Source organism: Falco rusticolus, chromosome 16 (assembly GCF_015220075.1).
Source record: "Falco rusticolus isolate bFalRus1 chromosome 16, bFalRus1.pri, whole genome shotgun sequence".
NCBI classification, from domain to species: domain Eukaryota; kingdom Metazoa; phylum Chordata; class Aves; order Falconiformes; family Falconidae; genus Falco; species Falco rusticolus.
Genome location: NC_051202.1, coordinates 880590 through 895921, shown reverse-complemented (window position 1 = coordinate 895921; position 15332 = coordinate 880590). Strand labels below are relative to the sequence as shown.

General features: G+C 53.7%; 1 protein-coding gene across 1 annotated transcript; it reads left to right on the top strand.

Moving 5' to 3' along the window:
• The first annotated feature begins 3395 nt into the window (after window positions 1-3395).
• OAF (out at first homolog) lies at window positions 3396-14430 on the top strand. Its single transcript, XM_037409847.1, has 4 exons — window positions 3396-3770; window positions 11395-11529; window positions 12099-12279; window positions 12790-14430. The coding sequence occupies exons 1-4, from the start codon at window positions 3534-3536 to the stop codon at window positions 13062-13064; spliced, it is 828 nt and encodes a 275-aa protein (XP_037265744.1). The 5' UTR covers window positions 3396-3533; the 3' UTR covers window positions 13065-14430.
• Window positions 14431-15332: the final 902 nt, after the last annotated feature.

Sequence of the window (15332 nt, the reverse complement as noted above, 5' to 3'; positions counted from 1 at the left end):
CGTGAGGCAAAGGCAACTGGAAACTGCGAACAAGAGGCCTTTCTGAAGAAGCAGAGATGATTTGGAGGACCTAGAGTTTCTTGGGAACCACTGTGGTTGTTGATTCAGCAGTCTGAGGGGAAACCACACTGGCAACGATAAAGGTTGTTTCTGCAACAGCAGAGTTGTGTGGGGCCAAGATCAGCTGAGATCTCGAAGAGGTGTGGTGCTGCTGCACCTGCATGACAGCCCCCTGCAGCCCTCCAGTCACCCGACACAGGCAGGACTCGCTTTTTCTCTGCCACAGAGGATGGGGGTGGGGTGGGGGGTGTCTTGCCCCTCCAAAGGCAAGAGATGTGGAGGAGTTGCTGGCAGCAGAGCAGCTCTCAGCAAGCTCTTCCCCACTGCCCAGCCCCGCGCAGCCCAGCTCCCCACTGAGTTCCCAAGATTGTTTCTTAGAATAAGCAGCTCACTCACAACAAACATCCTCACTCTTTGATGTGTCGCTGGTACTGTTGTGGTGGTGTTTCAAATACCTTGGTTTCACGCTCATAATAAGAAAACTGGCCACAGAGGCTTACTGTAAGTTGATGAGAAAGTAGCAGTAATTATTGCGCTCTCGTCTGTGGGAGGGTAAACTTCAGCTGTTAATGGCCTCTAGAGTATTGACTGATTACTCACATCGGGGTGAAACAGCAAGGGGAAAGGGCCTTCATTCTCTTTGGTCTTAAACGCTCCTGTGTTCAGAGGGGTGGGTGGGAAGCATCCTAGACTGCACAAGACAGAGTGGCAGTGGTCTGATTTTGGACTAAGGTGAAAGGATTATTTGAGGGGGGAGATGGGGATGGGGGGACACGGACGGGGCAGATGTATTCCTGGAACGGATGAAGGGAGATGCTGGTGCAAGTATTTATGCCTCATCCAGCTTGACAGCATGCACACAACAGCAAGTGGGTGGCAAGTGCTGAAGACAGGGTGGCTGTAAACAGTTTTGTTTGCCTGGTAAATTTGCATGTGGGAAAGGCAGGGGCCTTGCGAGCAGTTTACTCACAGAGCCTTGCAAGGGACACTCTAGGACTTCTCACACCCTCTGCTTCTATTTGTCCCTTGCTTGCTAGTGCTTTAAGCTTTTACGGCAAGGGCTGTCTTTGAGTCCAGGTCTTAGTGGGCATTGATCCCTTCCTGGTTTTCCAAGGTGCCGACGTGACACCAAGCTTCTCTAAATTAAGTTTTGAAGGAATGAAGATTTGTAGCTTGGCCAAATATTAGTGGTTTTCCCCAGGGATGACAAAGGATGCATCTATGGCACCAAGGCAAACCCTGTGTCAGATTGTAATCCCCTGCTCCCACGCGCTGCCCTGCTGAAACTTCACAACAAAGCATAGCAGAGAGAGTTTTCTATTGACAAACAGCATATTTTTTTCCTTAACCTTGTTCTCAAACATGGCTGAGGTATTTTAATGGAAATTTCCTCCCAGTAACATGACTGCAGCATGTGCATATACCAGAAACTCCTGGCCCAGACCGTTAACATTCAGAGAACTAAATGCAACTCAGCAACCGATGCTGCAATGGGAACATTGAGCTGTAAAGCATGTTCCACCTTTCCTATAGCTCAGAAAAGAGATTACAGGCACGAGGAGCTGTCCCGTATCAGCAAACAGCAAAGGTAGAGGAGGCTGACTGTCACCAGTAAAGCACTAGTTGGGCCACTCAGACCTGTCCCTTTGAGCTGTCTTTGAGCTGTGCTTGCTCTTCAGTAATTCTCCACTGGCCACTAAACTGTTCAAGTGTCTCTTGCTGGGATGTGGGCCAGCAGTGCCTGTCCCTTTCACTTGCCAGTTTTCTGTCTCTTTCAAATCTCAGCAAAGTTCTCGGCTTCTGTCCTCCCTGAATACTTTTCTCCGCTATCTGCTAAAGAGCCACTTGCTCTTTAGTTCTGTTGCCTGCCAGTGTTTTGAATCCACTCCTCAGCCTCCAGTATTTCTTGTGTCAGTGTCCATTCATTTTGGGACTGGAATCAAATCTACCATTCCCGTGTCAGATTCAAGGTTCAGTTGCGCCTTGCTCACATCGCAGTCCGCAGGACTATGGTGTTCCTGGCAAGGTGCTGAGCCTCAGAAAGAGCTCTCTGAGGCAGCCGCCTTCCCGATTTCCTTTGCTCTCAGAGGTACCAGGAGAAAAAAAGGCTACCACTTACTCCGAGCCAACCTCGCTAGACAGGCAGTCCTGAATTACCTCTCCCACCCCAGGGCCCAGGTGCGCAGTGGGTGCTGGTAAAACCCACAGCTAGAAGAGCACTTCCCCCAGATGTGGAGCTGCAGGGAGCACAGCCTTATCTCCGTTATCCTTTGTCCTCCATCCAGCACAGACACAGGACGCACAGACACAGGACCGCGCGCTGGTGCTTGGGGCTCAGCTGCGAGCCCACAGACCTGAAGCAACCCTGGTGCGACAGGGAAGGGGATTCCCGGTTTGGGCCGAGAAGCTGGAAGTCTTCCCAGGGTTATCTGTGCCCACTGGCCCGGGGCACTCTCCCTTCCAGCCCCTGCGGGGTCCTCCTGCCTTTTTGCATAATCTCCTCTGAATAAATACTCTGTGAGCCATGAGCGAGACCTTCTCCTGCAGCTTTTGTCATAGGAACTGCTGCCCTGCTGGTTCCTACCTTGGCCCTCCGGGCCCTCCCTCCCTGTCTGAGCCCACCCGTCTGTCTTTCTCCCATTTGCACCCCTTCGCTTCTTCTTCCCCTCGGCTGTCCTGGTTTAGCTCTGCGATTGTCCTGGGAAGTGTTTCCAGGGATGGTTTGTCTGAGGGAGGTTGTGGAGGTTTAGGGTTAGCCTGGTGTGAGGCCCCACAAGCACTGTTCGGGCGCCAGCGCTCCCACCGCCTGGAAGCGGGGACTCGGGGCTGTTTCTGTTCACTTCCGAGTGTTCCCTTGCAGAGCTGCTCCTCGGGGCCGGGGCCCACCGCCACAGCGTCTGGGGGGGGGGGGGGCTCTGGAAATCCAAGGGGTCCTCCACGGCGTGACCGCGGAGGCGGGCGGGCGGCGGGCACATGGGGGGTCGCCTTTTGCCTGCGAACCGGAGTCTGAAGCGACCCGGGTCCCCGCTGCGGGCCGGGCGTGCGGCCCGCCTGCCTGCCCCCCGCACGGCCACGGCCACGGCACCGCGCCGTGCGGCGGGACAGCCGGGACTCGCCTGCCTCCCCCCGCTGCAGCGGGTGGCCACCCCGCGGAGGAGCCGGTACCGCGGGAGCCGCCGTGCCGTGCCGTGCCCCCCCCACCCCCCCGCAGCACAGCGGGGCCGCTGCGGGGGCCGGCCCGGCCGGCGCTGGCCCTTTAACGGCGGGGCGGCGCGCCGGCTCCGTGGGGCAGGCCCTGGGCCTGGGGGAGGAAGTGACGGGCGGGGGGGCGAGGGAAAAGCCCGCCGAGGGTTGAATGAGAAGGGCGAGCGGGCGGCGCGCCGAGGCAGCCCAGCGGGCCGGGGCTGGGGAGCGGCGGGCCGCCTCGCCCCATGCCGGCCTTGCCCTGAGCGCCGCGCCGCGCCGCGGGGGGGATGCGCGGCCCGCGGCGCCGGCTGCCGGCGCTGCCCGCGCTGCTGTGGCTGGCGCTGGCCCCGCTGCCCGGCGCGCCCGGCCCCGCGGCCAGGGCCGAGCTGCGGGTGCGGGTGCGGCTGCCCGGCGGGCAGGTGACGGAGGAGAGCCTGCAGGCCGACAGCGGCTCCGACTGCATCAGCCTGGAGCTGCGCACGGCCGACGGCGCCCTCGTCACCCTCACCGCCGACTTCAGACAGGTAGGGCTGGGGGCCGGGCTGCGGCCCCGGGGGGCGGCCGGGGTGCCCGCGGCGGAGCCCGACGGAGCGGGGAGGCGGCGTTGGGAGGGTGGCTGCCGGCGGTACCAGCACACGGGGACCCCCTCGGGGGCGGGCTGGGGCCTGGCGACCCCCGGCCGAGAGCGCCGGAGCCACAGCCGCGCCTGAGCGGGGGGTCCCTCTGCACGCGTGGGGAAGGGTCCGCCCGCCCCTTTGTCTGCAGCCCCCGCGGGCGCTGCCCCCCGCAGCTCCGGCCCGCCCCGCCGGTGGGAGCAGCGGGGCCGGGGGCTCCGCGCGTGGGGGTGCCCGCGCTGTGCCGTGCCCCGGAGCATCACCCCGCGGGGCCGTGGGGTGCGCTTGGTTCCTTGGGCGCAGGAGCTGCCTCGGGGAGCACGTGCGTGGTGTGGGAAGCGTTTGATTGACAGCTGCCTGTGAGGCTGACAGCAGCCCCCCCAGCCCGGCCCGGCGTGCAGAGGTGGCCGCTCTGCGGGGGGGGTGGCCGCTATGGCCGAGCAGAAGCCCAAAGGTGCCGCGTCTCAGCGGGAGGTGGCAGCTCCCGGACCAGCGCGGTGTTCCTCGGAGCACGCCGAGCCCGGCGGGGTGCAGCGAGCTCCCTGCGGCACGGGAAGGGCCATGGGGCGCCGCGGGTGGCACGGCTCCCCGGGCAGCGCGGCAGCGCTGTCTTGCTCCAGCCCTCTGTTCAGACTGTTCAGGTGGACTTTGGTTTGCAGTGGGAGGAAGCTCAAACCCATGAGATAGGAAGGTGTGGTGTCACAACCTTGTTGTGAACCTTGGAGCCTTTAGCCAGGGATTATTCTGCTGCCTCTTCCCCTTTCAGCGCTGTTCTCTGGTCCCCGTCTCCTTGCAAGCCTCTCTGATGACCCTCATCCATCTGGAGGGTGCATGGTCAAGCCCACCTCTTTCTGAGATGCTAGCAGAAGCTGTGGTGGGTTTGGAAGTGATGGCGTGCTCCATGTACTCCAGCACACATGAAGGGAAGCAGTACCATGACTCCTGTTTTTTGGGTTGGTTTTTTTTTTTTAATTGCAATAAGACATGGCACACCAGGGAAGTTTCTTAAATCTGCAAGTGGCAGTGTATTTCTGGCCAAGGGAAATCCAAACTCCTTATAGAACCTCTAGGTCAGCCCTTTGGGAGCCTGGGATGTGACTTAGGGACTTCAGGTGTTCTGAACTGTTGATTGTTTCAGCATTTTTCCACTTGCTTCAGCTTTTCTTCAGGGGAGCTTACTGTCAAATCTCATCTACAAATGCAGCAAAGCGTATGTTAGCTCTTTTCTCACTCTCATCCTTATTATAGTTGAGCTGTTTCTGGGTACAGGTTGTCTGAAAGTATCTTGACTTCAGCATGGTAGATCCTTAGCTCCATGCAGCCCCTCAGCTCCTGCTGGAAATACAACAGGAGATGGTCCCTGGAAGGCTTTGCAAGCATCAGACTTGCAGAAGTCCACTGCTAATCTTCAGTTTCAGAACAGTTGGGTACTGGCTCTCTCAGTTTCATGGCTTTGCTAGAAAATAGCTGAAAGAAGCCAGAAAAACATAAAGAACCGAGATGGATTTGTGGTGCAGTGACTAATGATGCGAGCAGGCAGCTGCCTGGCCAGGCCTCCCCTTCTGACCTGTTCTGGCTGCACACAGGCATTTCCCTGTTCTGCTCTGGTGCTCATCTCTCTAACATTACACAACTTCTCCTCTCCAGAGAGAAGGTCTTGAGGCTCTTCATCTTGGTAAAAGCAGCTGGGGTTGTTGATCTGGCTTTCCCAAGCTAGATTGTGTGGTCATGCTGTGGCCAGGATGCTGGCCACATTTTGCACAAATGATTTTTCCGCTTCTCTGGCTTAAACTGCAGGGGGTTAGTCCAAAGGCAGATATTATTTTTTTAAATGTCTTTGCTGACAAGGAGTTGCTGCTAGACCAGGGGCTGGAGGAGAAAGGAGTTATAATGAGGTCATGGTTCCTTTCTCTGTTCTGACACTGATGGGACTTGAACAGTGGTTGGGTCTTCCACAGAGGTGGGACTTTCATGTCTCTTACACCTCTGCCTCCCCTCCAGAGCTGAACCTGAAGGGGTCATGTCCTCAGAGCACGCCAAGTTGGTGGTTTTTTTCTCGTTCTCTAGTGCAGCACAGACTGCTCGGTGGGAGTCCAGACTGGGACTTGATGTTTTCTGGGCAGCACAGTAGCGAAGACCATTTCTTTTCTTGCAGTGTGACGGAATTTGGTGAAAATGCTTCTCCTTCTCCACTGTAGTACTGTCACACATAAAATGTATTGCAAAGAAGAGTGAGGGGGGGATGGCAACCCTAAATGTTGTGTCTAATTTGAATAGCATGATCTCTCTAGTTTAATATTGAACAGTGGCCTGAGAACAAAGTGGGTGGTTTTATTCCAGGGTCAGCACAAAGGTATGGAAAAGTTTCTTTTTCCTTTTGATTGCTGGAAAAATTGCATTGGAAACACAAGGGAGAAAGCATGGGTAATAGCAGTTTAACACTTGCACTGCCAGTCCTTTCAGTTTCCTTGTTAATAAAACTGACATTATTTGATATTGTGGGGCAGTATTTTGACCCCCTTATGGCAGGGGTCTGTCATCTTGGATGCTAAATGACCAGGTGATACAGGAAAGCAGCTGTCCAAAGATTTTATCAGTGCAATTTGGAAAACAGTCTCTTCTCTGATAGAGATACCAAAAATATAAAAAGGAGGGTGGGAGGGATGGGGTGGGCTCATTAAAACATGGTGGTGTTTGTTACCCTGAGCTGTAGTGAGGTACCTAAAAATGCTCTCCCTTGAACTGATCACTCAAGGGTAATTTGGCAGCTGTGCCACACACAAAGGCAGCGTGGTGGCTGCTGAGCTGAGCACAGGGCTGGAGGGCTACACTCCTCCTTTATGGCCGGAGCTGCCTTTTGCTCACTCCACGGCTTCAGTGAAGTCATTTCTTAGGTAAATCCAGTTTCAAAAGTGGCCTCTGACAGTTACTTTTACGCATCACTCAGGTTCCGGATGCTGAGCATGAGAATGCTTAACTAGAGAATGTTCTTCCAAGCGTCTTGGAGCATTGTGGGGATTTCTGGCTGCTCAGTGCCTGTAAGAATCAGAGTCAAACTTTATTGCTCCTGAAAATGTGCTTCCCGCTCTCCCAGCACATCCTCAGTTCACCTTCATAGATACCTGAATGTAAGAGGCAATGTACCAAAGGGACTTCGTTCTAGCCATTTCCAGTAGGAGAGGGGTTAAGAAACATGATCTCCACCCATTCAGGGTAACTCAGCTGGCTGGACCCCCAGTGTGAATGCAATAACAGCATTCTCTGTGTTGTAGGACCAGCTGTAGCTGTTCCCCCAGGACCGCAGCAAAGGCTGCTGACAGGGTAAGGAACTGGGCTCAGGAGTGCCGGCGTTACCCCGTGCCCCGAGCAGTGCATCCCCTTTGCGTGTACCCCCCACCCTGAGCAGACACATGACAGCAAAGACAAAAGTGGTCCCACAGCAGCACTGCTGTCCTTGGGGGAGAGAATATTGGCAGGAAAGCTGAATGGGCTGTGGGGAGGAAGGCATTGAAATAATTTATTTCCCTGGGAACTGGTTTGCTCCACTCAGTGTGAAGTTGAGATGCTGGGCTCAGATCTAGACCACACAGGCTTGTACGTCTGTACTGGATAAACCCTAGAAAGGGAGGTTGAAATGTTCTCGCACCCTGGATGGCAGTCCCTGGAGGAGCTGGCCGAGGACAGAGCGAGGAGGGAGGAAGTTTGATGATTTCCCTGCTCCTCTGTGCAGGGAAGTCTTTGCTGGAAGTCCCATTGGTAGATGCAGGCATCCTGGGCTGTTGGGAGCTCAGTGCACAGATTTCCTTTCTGCCCTTAGGAGAGGGGAGCTGCTCTCCCCACGCTGTGGACGCCAAGGCTGTGGTTACCTCCAGTGCCATGGTTAGAGCGTGGCTGCAGAACTGGTGGTTCTGTTACACCAAGCGTTTGTCATCCAGCCCTAAACAGCAGCTGTAACTGTACCCGCCACCGGAGTGTGGGTCAGGGCCAAGGATTCTCAATGCCCCCATGGTAAGTTCATCCGAGAGTCCTCGCCCTGCAAAGGCAATGTTCTGCTGGGACTTGTTCCCTGCTGGGAAATTTTGCAGAAGCCCAGAATTAAAGGTGCTGTTTGTTGCCTTGGCTGAGTACCCACCTTGGCACTGATTCACCCTATTCCTGCTGGTGGGAAAGAGGTGACGTGGCTGCAGAGGGAAAGGCTCTTTCTGCGTAGGAAGAACTTTGGTGGCTCTTTCCACGTGAGGTGTGACATATTTTTGATGTGACAAGCTTTGGTTCTTGCTCCACCTGAGGTCACATAGGCAGGGCAGGGAGAGCTGGGAAGCTAAGGAAAGCCAGGCGAGGCTTTGAGAGGGAGAGAGGTGAAGCAGGGCTGGGGGAAAGAAGAGACTGGCTTCTTGCTCAGGAGCGAGCAGTCGCTGCAGGGTACGTGTCTCCCAGGAAATGGGCCAGCACACGGCACAGCTTTAGCCTTGCTCTGAAACCCCCAGCAAGGGTCGCTTTGGGTTTGCTGGGAGGTGGGTAAAGCTGGGGTTTCTCTCTTCAGACCAGCGCATGCCATGGGAGCCAGCTCCTTGAACAAAATGGCTTGATTAAAGCTGTTGGTTGGCTCACTGGCTGTTTCAGTGCTGGCAAAGCCAAACTATTCCTGTCGTTCCCAGTGCACCTCCCTTGGTATCTACAAATGTGCTGGAAACCCCTGATGTCTGGAGTTGAGGCAGCACCAGAGCCCTCTTCATGCCAGAGCTGCTTCTTTTAGATGCTGCGGAGTGAGACAGGGAGAGGGATGTGGGCAGAAGCACGGGGGGTGCAGGGGGGGCAAAGAAATTATACCCCCTCTCTGGGGGACCCAAGCCCATCGTGTGGAGGGGGTTGCAAGCATTGAGGGTGGCAGCTCAGGGTGGTGGTTCTCGCAGGCAGCAGTATCTGCAGGGCTGGTGGCATGGCTGGCAGACACAGATCTGGCTTTGCTGTTCAATGCACCCGTCCAAGCAGCCAGGCGCAGTGGGGAGCAAAGGGCTGGCTGGGGGTGCGCCCAAGGGCAGGAGTGGGGAGGCACGAGGGAGACCAGCCATGCCTTTCTGAAAAAGGAGACTCTGGGGGTGGGGGAAAGGATGTGTTGTGCAGTGGGACACCATCCCGCTCATCTTTACTGTCTTCCCCCCTGATCTTTCCTCCTGCAACTGTACCCCCCCCAGTGCAAGACCACCTTTTCCTACCTTTCTCTCCCTTTTTCCATCCCCTAGCAACAAGCTCTTCCAATGATGATTTTTGCAGGGAACTCTATCATGGGTTACAGGGACTTATCAACCTGTAAATTGGTAAGCACACAGAGGTAGGCAGATAAATATTTAGATCAGATGAGCAGCAGCCTTGGGTCACTTGCTTGTCGGTGCGATGGAAGCAAGGCCGGAGCTGGAGGCAGTACCATAAGGTGCTTTGAGGGCAATACAGCGGTGGCTAGTGACCCTGTGTGCTCCGAGCTTGCTCCTGCCAGCCTCGGGTTGGAGGGGGGAGCAGGTGTTTGTCTCGATGCCCGAGAGCTGCTCGTTTGCACCGTTTGTGCATTGTTGTGACACAAAGTTGGTCTTTCCTCTCCTGAGTGCTGGGAAGTCAGGAACACTTAGCTTGTCTCTGCCTGGACTTTGCAGGGGCAGCTGGGGGGGTCAGCCGGGAGCCCTGGACCGTTTGCCAGGAGCCATGAGAGCTCTGAATCTCTCATCTGTATCAGCCGTGAGGAGGGAAGAGAGTTGGGTGTCTGAAGGCTAATTCTTAAATAGGCAGATGAGAAGGATTAATCAGTTGCTCAGCATGCTCTCGTTTTACAAAAATTGCCTCCAACCTGGGAAGTGCTGCACTGTTTTTAATCTCCTGCCTGTAGAGGTTTTTGGCTTGAGTGCAAAACATGGCTATCCCTGTTTGCATTTTCCAGACTGAATGCTGATTGTTCAGAGTGAATTAAAATTAAATCTGCAACTGAAGAATATGCCAGGGTCAGCTACTAGTTTTAGTCTTGCGCAGCATGGGAGATCACAGCAGAGGAGCTCAGCTGGAAGGCAGGTGGACTAAATGTAGGTGGGAACAAGGGTCATTCCGGTGGTGCCAGTGTCTCATTGGGAATTCTCCCTATTAAAGCTGTCAAAAAAAGAATGATTCTGTAGTAATTTCGTAAGCGTTTTTGGTATCTCTTTCTTCCCAGAGCTCCTCTGTGTCCTGCTCTCGTGGTGTGTTTTCAGTCAACAAATGCACCCAGCAAAATCCTTTCTCCTGTCTTGGGGAGGGAAAGGCATCCTAGATTGCAGCTGTTCTTTCAGCTGTCCAGATGTGCACTGAATTGTATACTCTTTTCTCTTCTGGACATGAAATAGAAGGCAGGAAATAAATAGCTGGCCGTATGAGCTAGTCTGTGGAAAAATTCAGCACAGCCACTGCTTAGAGCTTGTAGGAAAGAGAAAAGCTCCCTTCTTCTCAGGGCAGAGAGAGGTTTGGAAGAAGCAGAGCTTATGAGCCATACAACAGGAATAGCTCAGGAGGAGAGGGATGATCTTAGCAGCTTGGCATAGCTTCTGTTTGCTGGTCCCTAGCCACCACTATCTGTCCAGTTCTCTGTGGAAGACATTGTTAAGAGCGATGGCTGCGGGCGGGTGCCAAAAGGCAGTAATTGCTCTTCATACTGAGAAGGAGGCACTGTTCCGATCCGTCTGCTTAGCCCTTACACTAGTATGGTCTGACACTGAGACGGGGTGGTGGATTCCCACAGAGTATACAAATGCACTGAAGTAAGAAGCCAGAAGAATTGATACCTGCATAGAAATCAGTTGGTTTATGCCAGAACAGGGTATAGGGAGATTTTACTATCGAACAAGGTACTCTGAGTCTATGTGAAAGTAACTGTGACTGTTTTCCAGGTTGGTTTTGGTGATGGACTACAATCCATGCCAGAAGGTTTATATATAAAATGCCAAAACTCTTGACCCAGGCAGAAAAGAAGGTCAGCTGCAGCTGATCGTAACGGTTCCTTCTGGCTTCAACAATTTGACTTTCATTTCTGTTCCACGGGCTGTTGGGGTCAGAAATGAATAATTTGTTCTCCAGGATACCAGTTTCTCACAAGCGGCAGAGGAAATTTGCAACTGCTTGCCCCAAGTAATGCATGGAGATAATGGCTATGTGATATTTGTTTAACAAAATAAACTGAGGCTCCTTGGAGGCTTGCCTCCCTTCTTGGTAAAGGACAGAAACCCCCAGCTGTTGTTTGAGGAAGCCATGGATGTGGGATGTGACCTAGCAGCAATTTGTCCTTGCTACAGTGGGATTGCAAAAACCCTTCCTTCTTTACAGACAGCAGTTATTATGCTGCAGGTTTTTGGGTGGAATTGAACCTGGGACTACGCCCCTGTGCTGGGGTAGCAGAAGTGTGAGACCTTTGACTTTGTTCTTTTGGCCAGAACCTTCCTCTTTGACCCTGACCTGTTGGTTCACCCTACTGATGCCAAAGATCTGAGACTCTCACTGTCTGTGTTTGTGTCTTTGTCAGGAGGTGAAGATCTTCCGTGCCTTAATCCTAGGGGAGCTGGAGAGAGGCCAGAGCCAGTTCCAAGCGCTCTGCTTTGTCACACGGCTTCACCGCAACGAGATCATCCCCAGTGAGTCCATGGCAAAGCTGCGGCAGGTAAGAGGCACCCAGCAGCTGGCTTCAGTGCCAGCACCACCCTCCAGTCCATCCAAGGGGTTTAGAGCTGTCCTGCCTGGATAGCCTTCCCCAGCAGCTGCCTGGTTGTTCAGCTATCAGACCCACTTTTGACCACCTCTCCTGCTTGAGGCACTCTGTATTAAACTAAGTTCATCAATAGTGTTGATCCTGTTCTACTATTATACTAGAATGAGGCATGATTTAGTGCAGCCTCATCTATATCACAGGGTAAGTGGATGGCTAGAGCAATCACCGGGAAAATCCCTGCCCCACATCACCCAATGAAGTAAGCAGTGATTTGGGACTATTCATCACAACAAAGCATTGAGAAACACCACAGGCAGAAACACATCAGAGCAGTGGTAAACTATCATCTGTTTCAGCATCAACAAGAAGTTTAAGTGCCTTCCATCCAGACAGGATGCAGGTGCATTTACAGAGGAACATCCATTTGCACATCATTTTATGCTGACATGAAATCACGACATGCTATAAGGAATAATTCGTTGCAACCAGGATTCAAGTTTTCATTATTTCATCCTCTGCAGAAAAATCCCAGGACAGTGCGGCAGGCTGAGGAGGTGCGGGGCCTGGAGCATCTCAGCATGGATGTAGCTGTCAACTTCAGCAAGGGGGCCCAGCTGAGCTCTCACATCCACAATGTCTGTGCAGAGGCCAAAGAAGCAATTTACACCCGAGAAGAAGATGTCAAGTTTTGGCTGGAGAAAGGTAAGTTTCCTCTGGTTTCTTTGGAACTGCTCCTGTCAGCCAGTTGGCGTTCTGCTGTGATCTCTTCTGCCAGGTTTCTGGTGATCAGCACAGATCATTTTGGCTTCTCCTTCACTGTCTTTATGGTGGGTAAGGCATTTGTATTGCTTGCTTGCACATCATGCTGCACCAGTCTTATTTGTTAGCATGTCTGACTTCTTTTGGTGGTGCTCTCCTAGTGAACCTGATTAGGCAGGTGTTTTCAAGGTAACCTTTCTCCTGGTCCATCACCCAAAAGAAATACACCAAGCGTGTGAATGTATCTTCTGGCTTACTTTCACCAGGGCCCCTTCTCCCACGATTCCTATTCAGACTCATGTCCAAACAGCCCCTGGAAATGCACTGTGCCTAACCTCACCCTCCTTGACTGTCCCGGAGACTGCAGAGAGAGCAACGCTTGCTTTGGTGGCTCTCTCCTTTGCCCTTGCCTTTCGGCAGCACCCTGAGCAATGTCTCTGCTTCCTCCTGCAGGGGTGGATGGCTCTATGTTTGAGGTCCTGCCACAGACATCGGATCTCCCTGACCTGCAGCGCTGCAAGCTGTGTGCTGATCGCTGGAAACCCTGCATTTGCAGCTACTCGCTGAGCATCGAGTGGTACCCATGCATGCTGAAGTACTGCAAGAGCCGCGATGCTGGGGGCAAGGTTTCTTCTTACAAATGTGGCATCCGCAGCTGCCAGAAGGGCTACACCTTTGATTACTATGTGCCGCAGAAGCAGCTATGTCTCTGGGATGAGGAGACCTAGCAGAGCCAGGCCGGGCCTTTTCAAGGGGCAGCTCATCTGCCTCCTGCCACTATTTATGATGCTAAGGGCCTCCTGGAGCTGTCTGCTCCAAAGAAGGAATATGGTTCACAGCGGTGCCTTGTACCAGGAGAGCTCCGTGTGTGTGCCTTTCTTTCTGGCCCCCTGTGACTCCCTCCCCACCTGACACTGCCTCATACTGTGATAAGCAGGCTCAGCTCGCTGCCTGTTGATGCTCTCCTGCCAGCTGCTGGGAGATCCAGCTTCCTGGAGGCAGCAGGAGATGGAGGTTTCTGGGGTGAAGCACCAGGAGGGGTGTGTTTTGCCCTGCTCTTGAGTTAGCAGGTGTGAAAGGGGGCAGCTCTGATCAGTTATCAGCCCCGAGCATCCTGATGAGTGGTCAGGGCAGGGAGAGAAATGGTTTTGATGACCTGGACTGTCAAACACCTCTGCCACCGAAGAAGCCCTTTCACTGACTTCACCCCCTCCTGGTGATACAGCAGCATTTCCCAATGGGAAAAGAGCTGATCTGTGGGACCACATACCCTGAACAAGGAAGGTATGGAGCCTACCCAAAGCAAGAGCCTGCCTGTAGCTTTTTTTAGTGTCTGGCCATTACATCCTTCCTGTGGCTAGAAGATATAATGGGGGGATGTATCCCAGGAATGACTTTTGCCCCTTAAAGGGCTGGTAATTAGGGCTCTAATTAACCCCTGTTTAGACTAGTGAAGGCCCAACTTTCTGTGTTGGTCTTGTGACTCTCCCACAAAGAAAGAAACATCTAGAGACTTGTAACTACCATGATGATGTTGTGGTTCCAAGGGGGGAAGATGATCCCAGGTGGGTTTGCACTGTCGTTTTGAAGAAGACAACCTACATCTACGTCCAGTTTTATGTCCTTTTCTGCCAGCTATTCACAAGAAGCTCTTAGGTAGTTGTACTGCTTTGCTGTGCCTTGGTTTCCCCTATATGTAAAACAGGGACAACACTGAAGCTGACCTTGGCCCTGGTGTACGTCTGGAGGGCATCAGGCAAAAAGCGCTGCAAGAGTTCTGCCTGGTTCCTGTGTCCTCTTCCACTCAAGTCAGAAGGAGCAGGGAGGGGAGAGAGGCTGTTGGGGTGAACATTGTGAACCCCTGTGCCTCCTGGTGAAAAGCCTTCACAATGTGCCTTTTTGCCTAAAATACCGGATTTTTTGACAAAAAAAAAATTGGTCAATTATTTTTGTATTGATCACTTAAGGGGGGAGAAGGGAAAGGTATTTTAATATTGCAACATGAAGTAAAACACACTTGAAATGATTTTCTTTTTTAAAAAACCAAATTATTTATCATTTGTAAGGTAAAATAAACTGATTTTTTTTTTTTAAAGCATCCCTGGCCTAAAAGATTCCTTGTGCGTCATTATCTGTGTGTGATCCAGTTTGGGTTCTTGATAAAGAGTTGCTCCCTTATGGGCAAGTCTGAAGCCTGCACCTAGGACACTGGAGACCCGTGGATGGGGGGAACATCCAGCTGCCCAGCATGCCCACCGCACTTCCCGATGTGTCCTGCACCTCCAGCGTCCTGCCCACCCAGCCCCGTGGCTGGCAGGCAGGCAGGCAGCTTTGGCTCATCTCGAGCATCTGTGGAAGCTTTGAGCCTGAGCTCAGGTGAAGTAAAAGACCAGCAGTAGAAGCAGGTTGTGGGGTGATGCAGGCTGGTGCCTGCTCTTCTCGCCGAGTGGTGGTGGGGTCCCCTCAGGGGACAGTAGCAGATGTGGCTGGAGGCTTGCCTGGGTCCAGCAGCCCCAGTGAAGTATTCTTTGTCTGTTCCTCTGTAGCTGAGAGGAGGTGAGGGCAGCAGAGCTTCGGGCCAGCTCGGAGCTCTTAGTGGCTGCTCGAGGGAGAGCCGTGGAGTGCTGATTCCCCCTAGTGTGAATGCAGGGATCGGACAAGGTCTCCTGCAACCTCAGGTGCTCCAACCACCGAGGCGACTTACCCCTTGCTGGGGTTTCTGGGGAACCTGAAATTGCTTCATTTTGGCTTACGTGGTCAGCGTTTGCAGGGGTGGGTTCTCCGCTGCCTCTTTCCGTGCTTGCCGGGGATAAATCCAGCTGTGGGGTGAGGTGGGCAGAGGGGGGCTCCATCCTGCTGGGAGCCCTGCGTAGCCCGTACCCGCTGCTGCCTCCTGCGCAGGGGTGCTGGGAGGGGGGGATGTGAGCTCGCTCTGGGAGCGGTGGGTCCCATCCCGGTGAGCGTCAAGATCCATGTTTTGTAGCGTCGAGGCTCTG

Bases quoted from the DNA above. Each gene is read 5' to 3' on its own strand.
- OAF (XM_037409847.1), top strand. From the start codon at position 3,534: ATGCGCGGCCCGCGGCGCCGGCTGCCGGCGCTGCCCGCGCTGCTGTGG. The intron at 3,771-11,394 runs GTAGGGCTGGGG...TGTCTTTGTCAG, and splicing joins TCACCGCCGACTTCAGACAG to GAGGTGAAGATCTTCCGTGC. The intron at 12,280-12,789 runs GTAAGTTTCCTC...TTCCTCCTGCAG, and splicing joins CAAGTTTTGGCTGGAGAAAG to GGGTGGATGGCTCTATGTTT.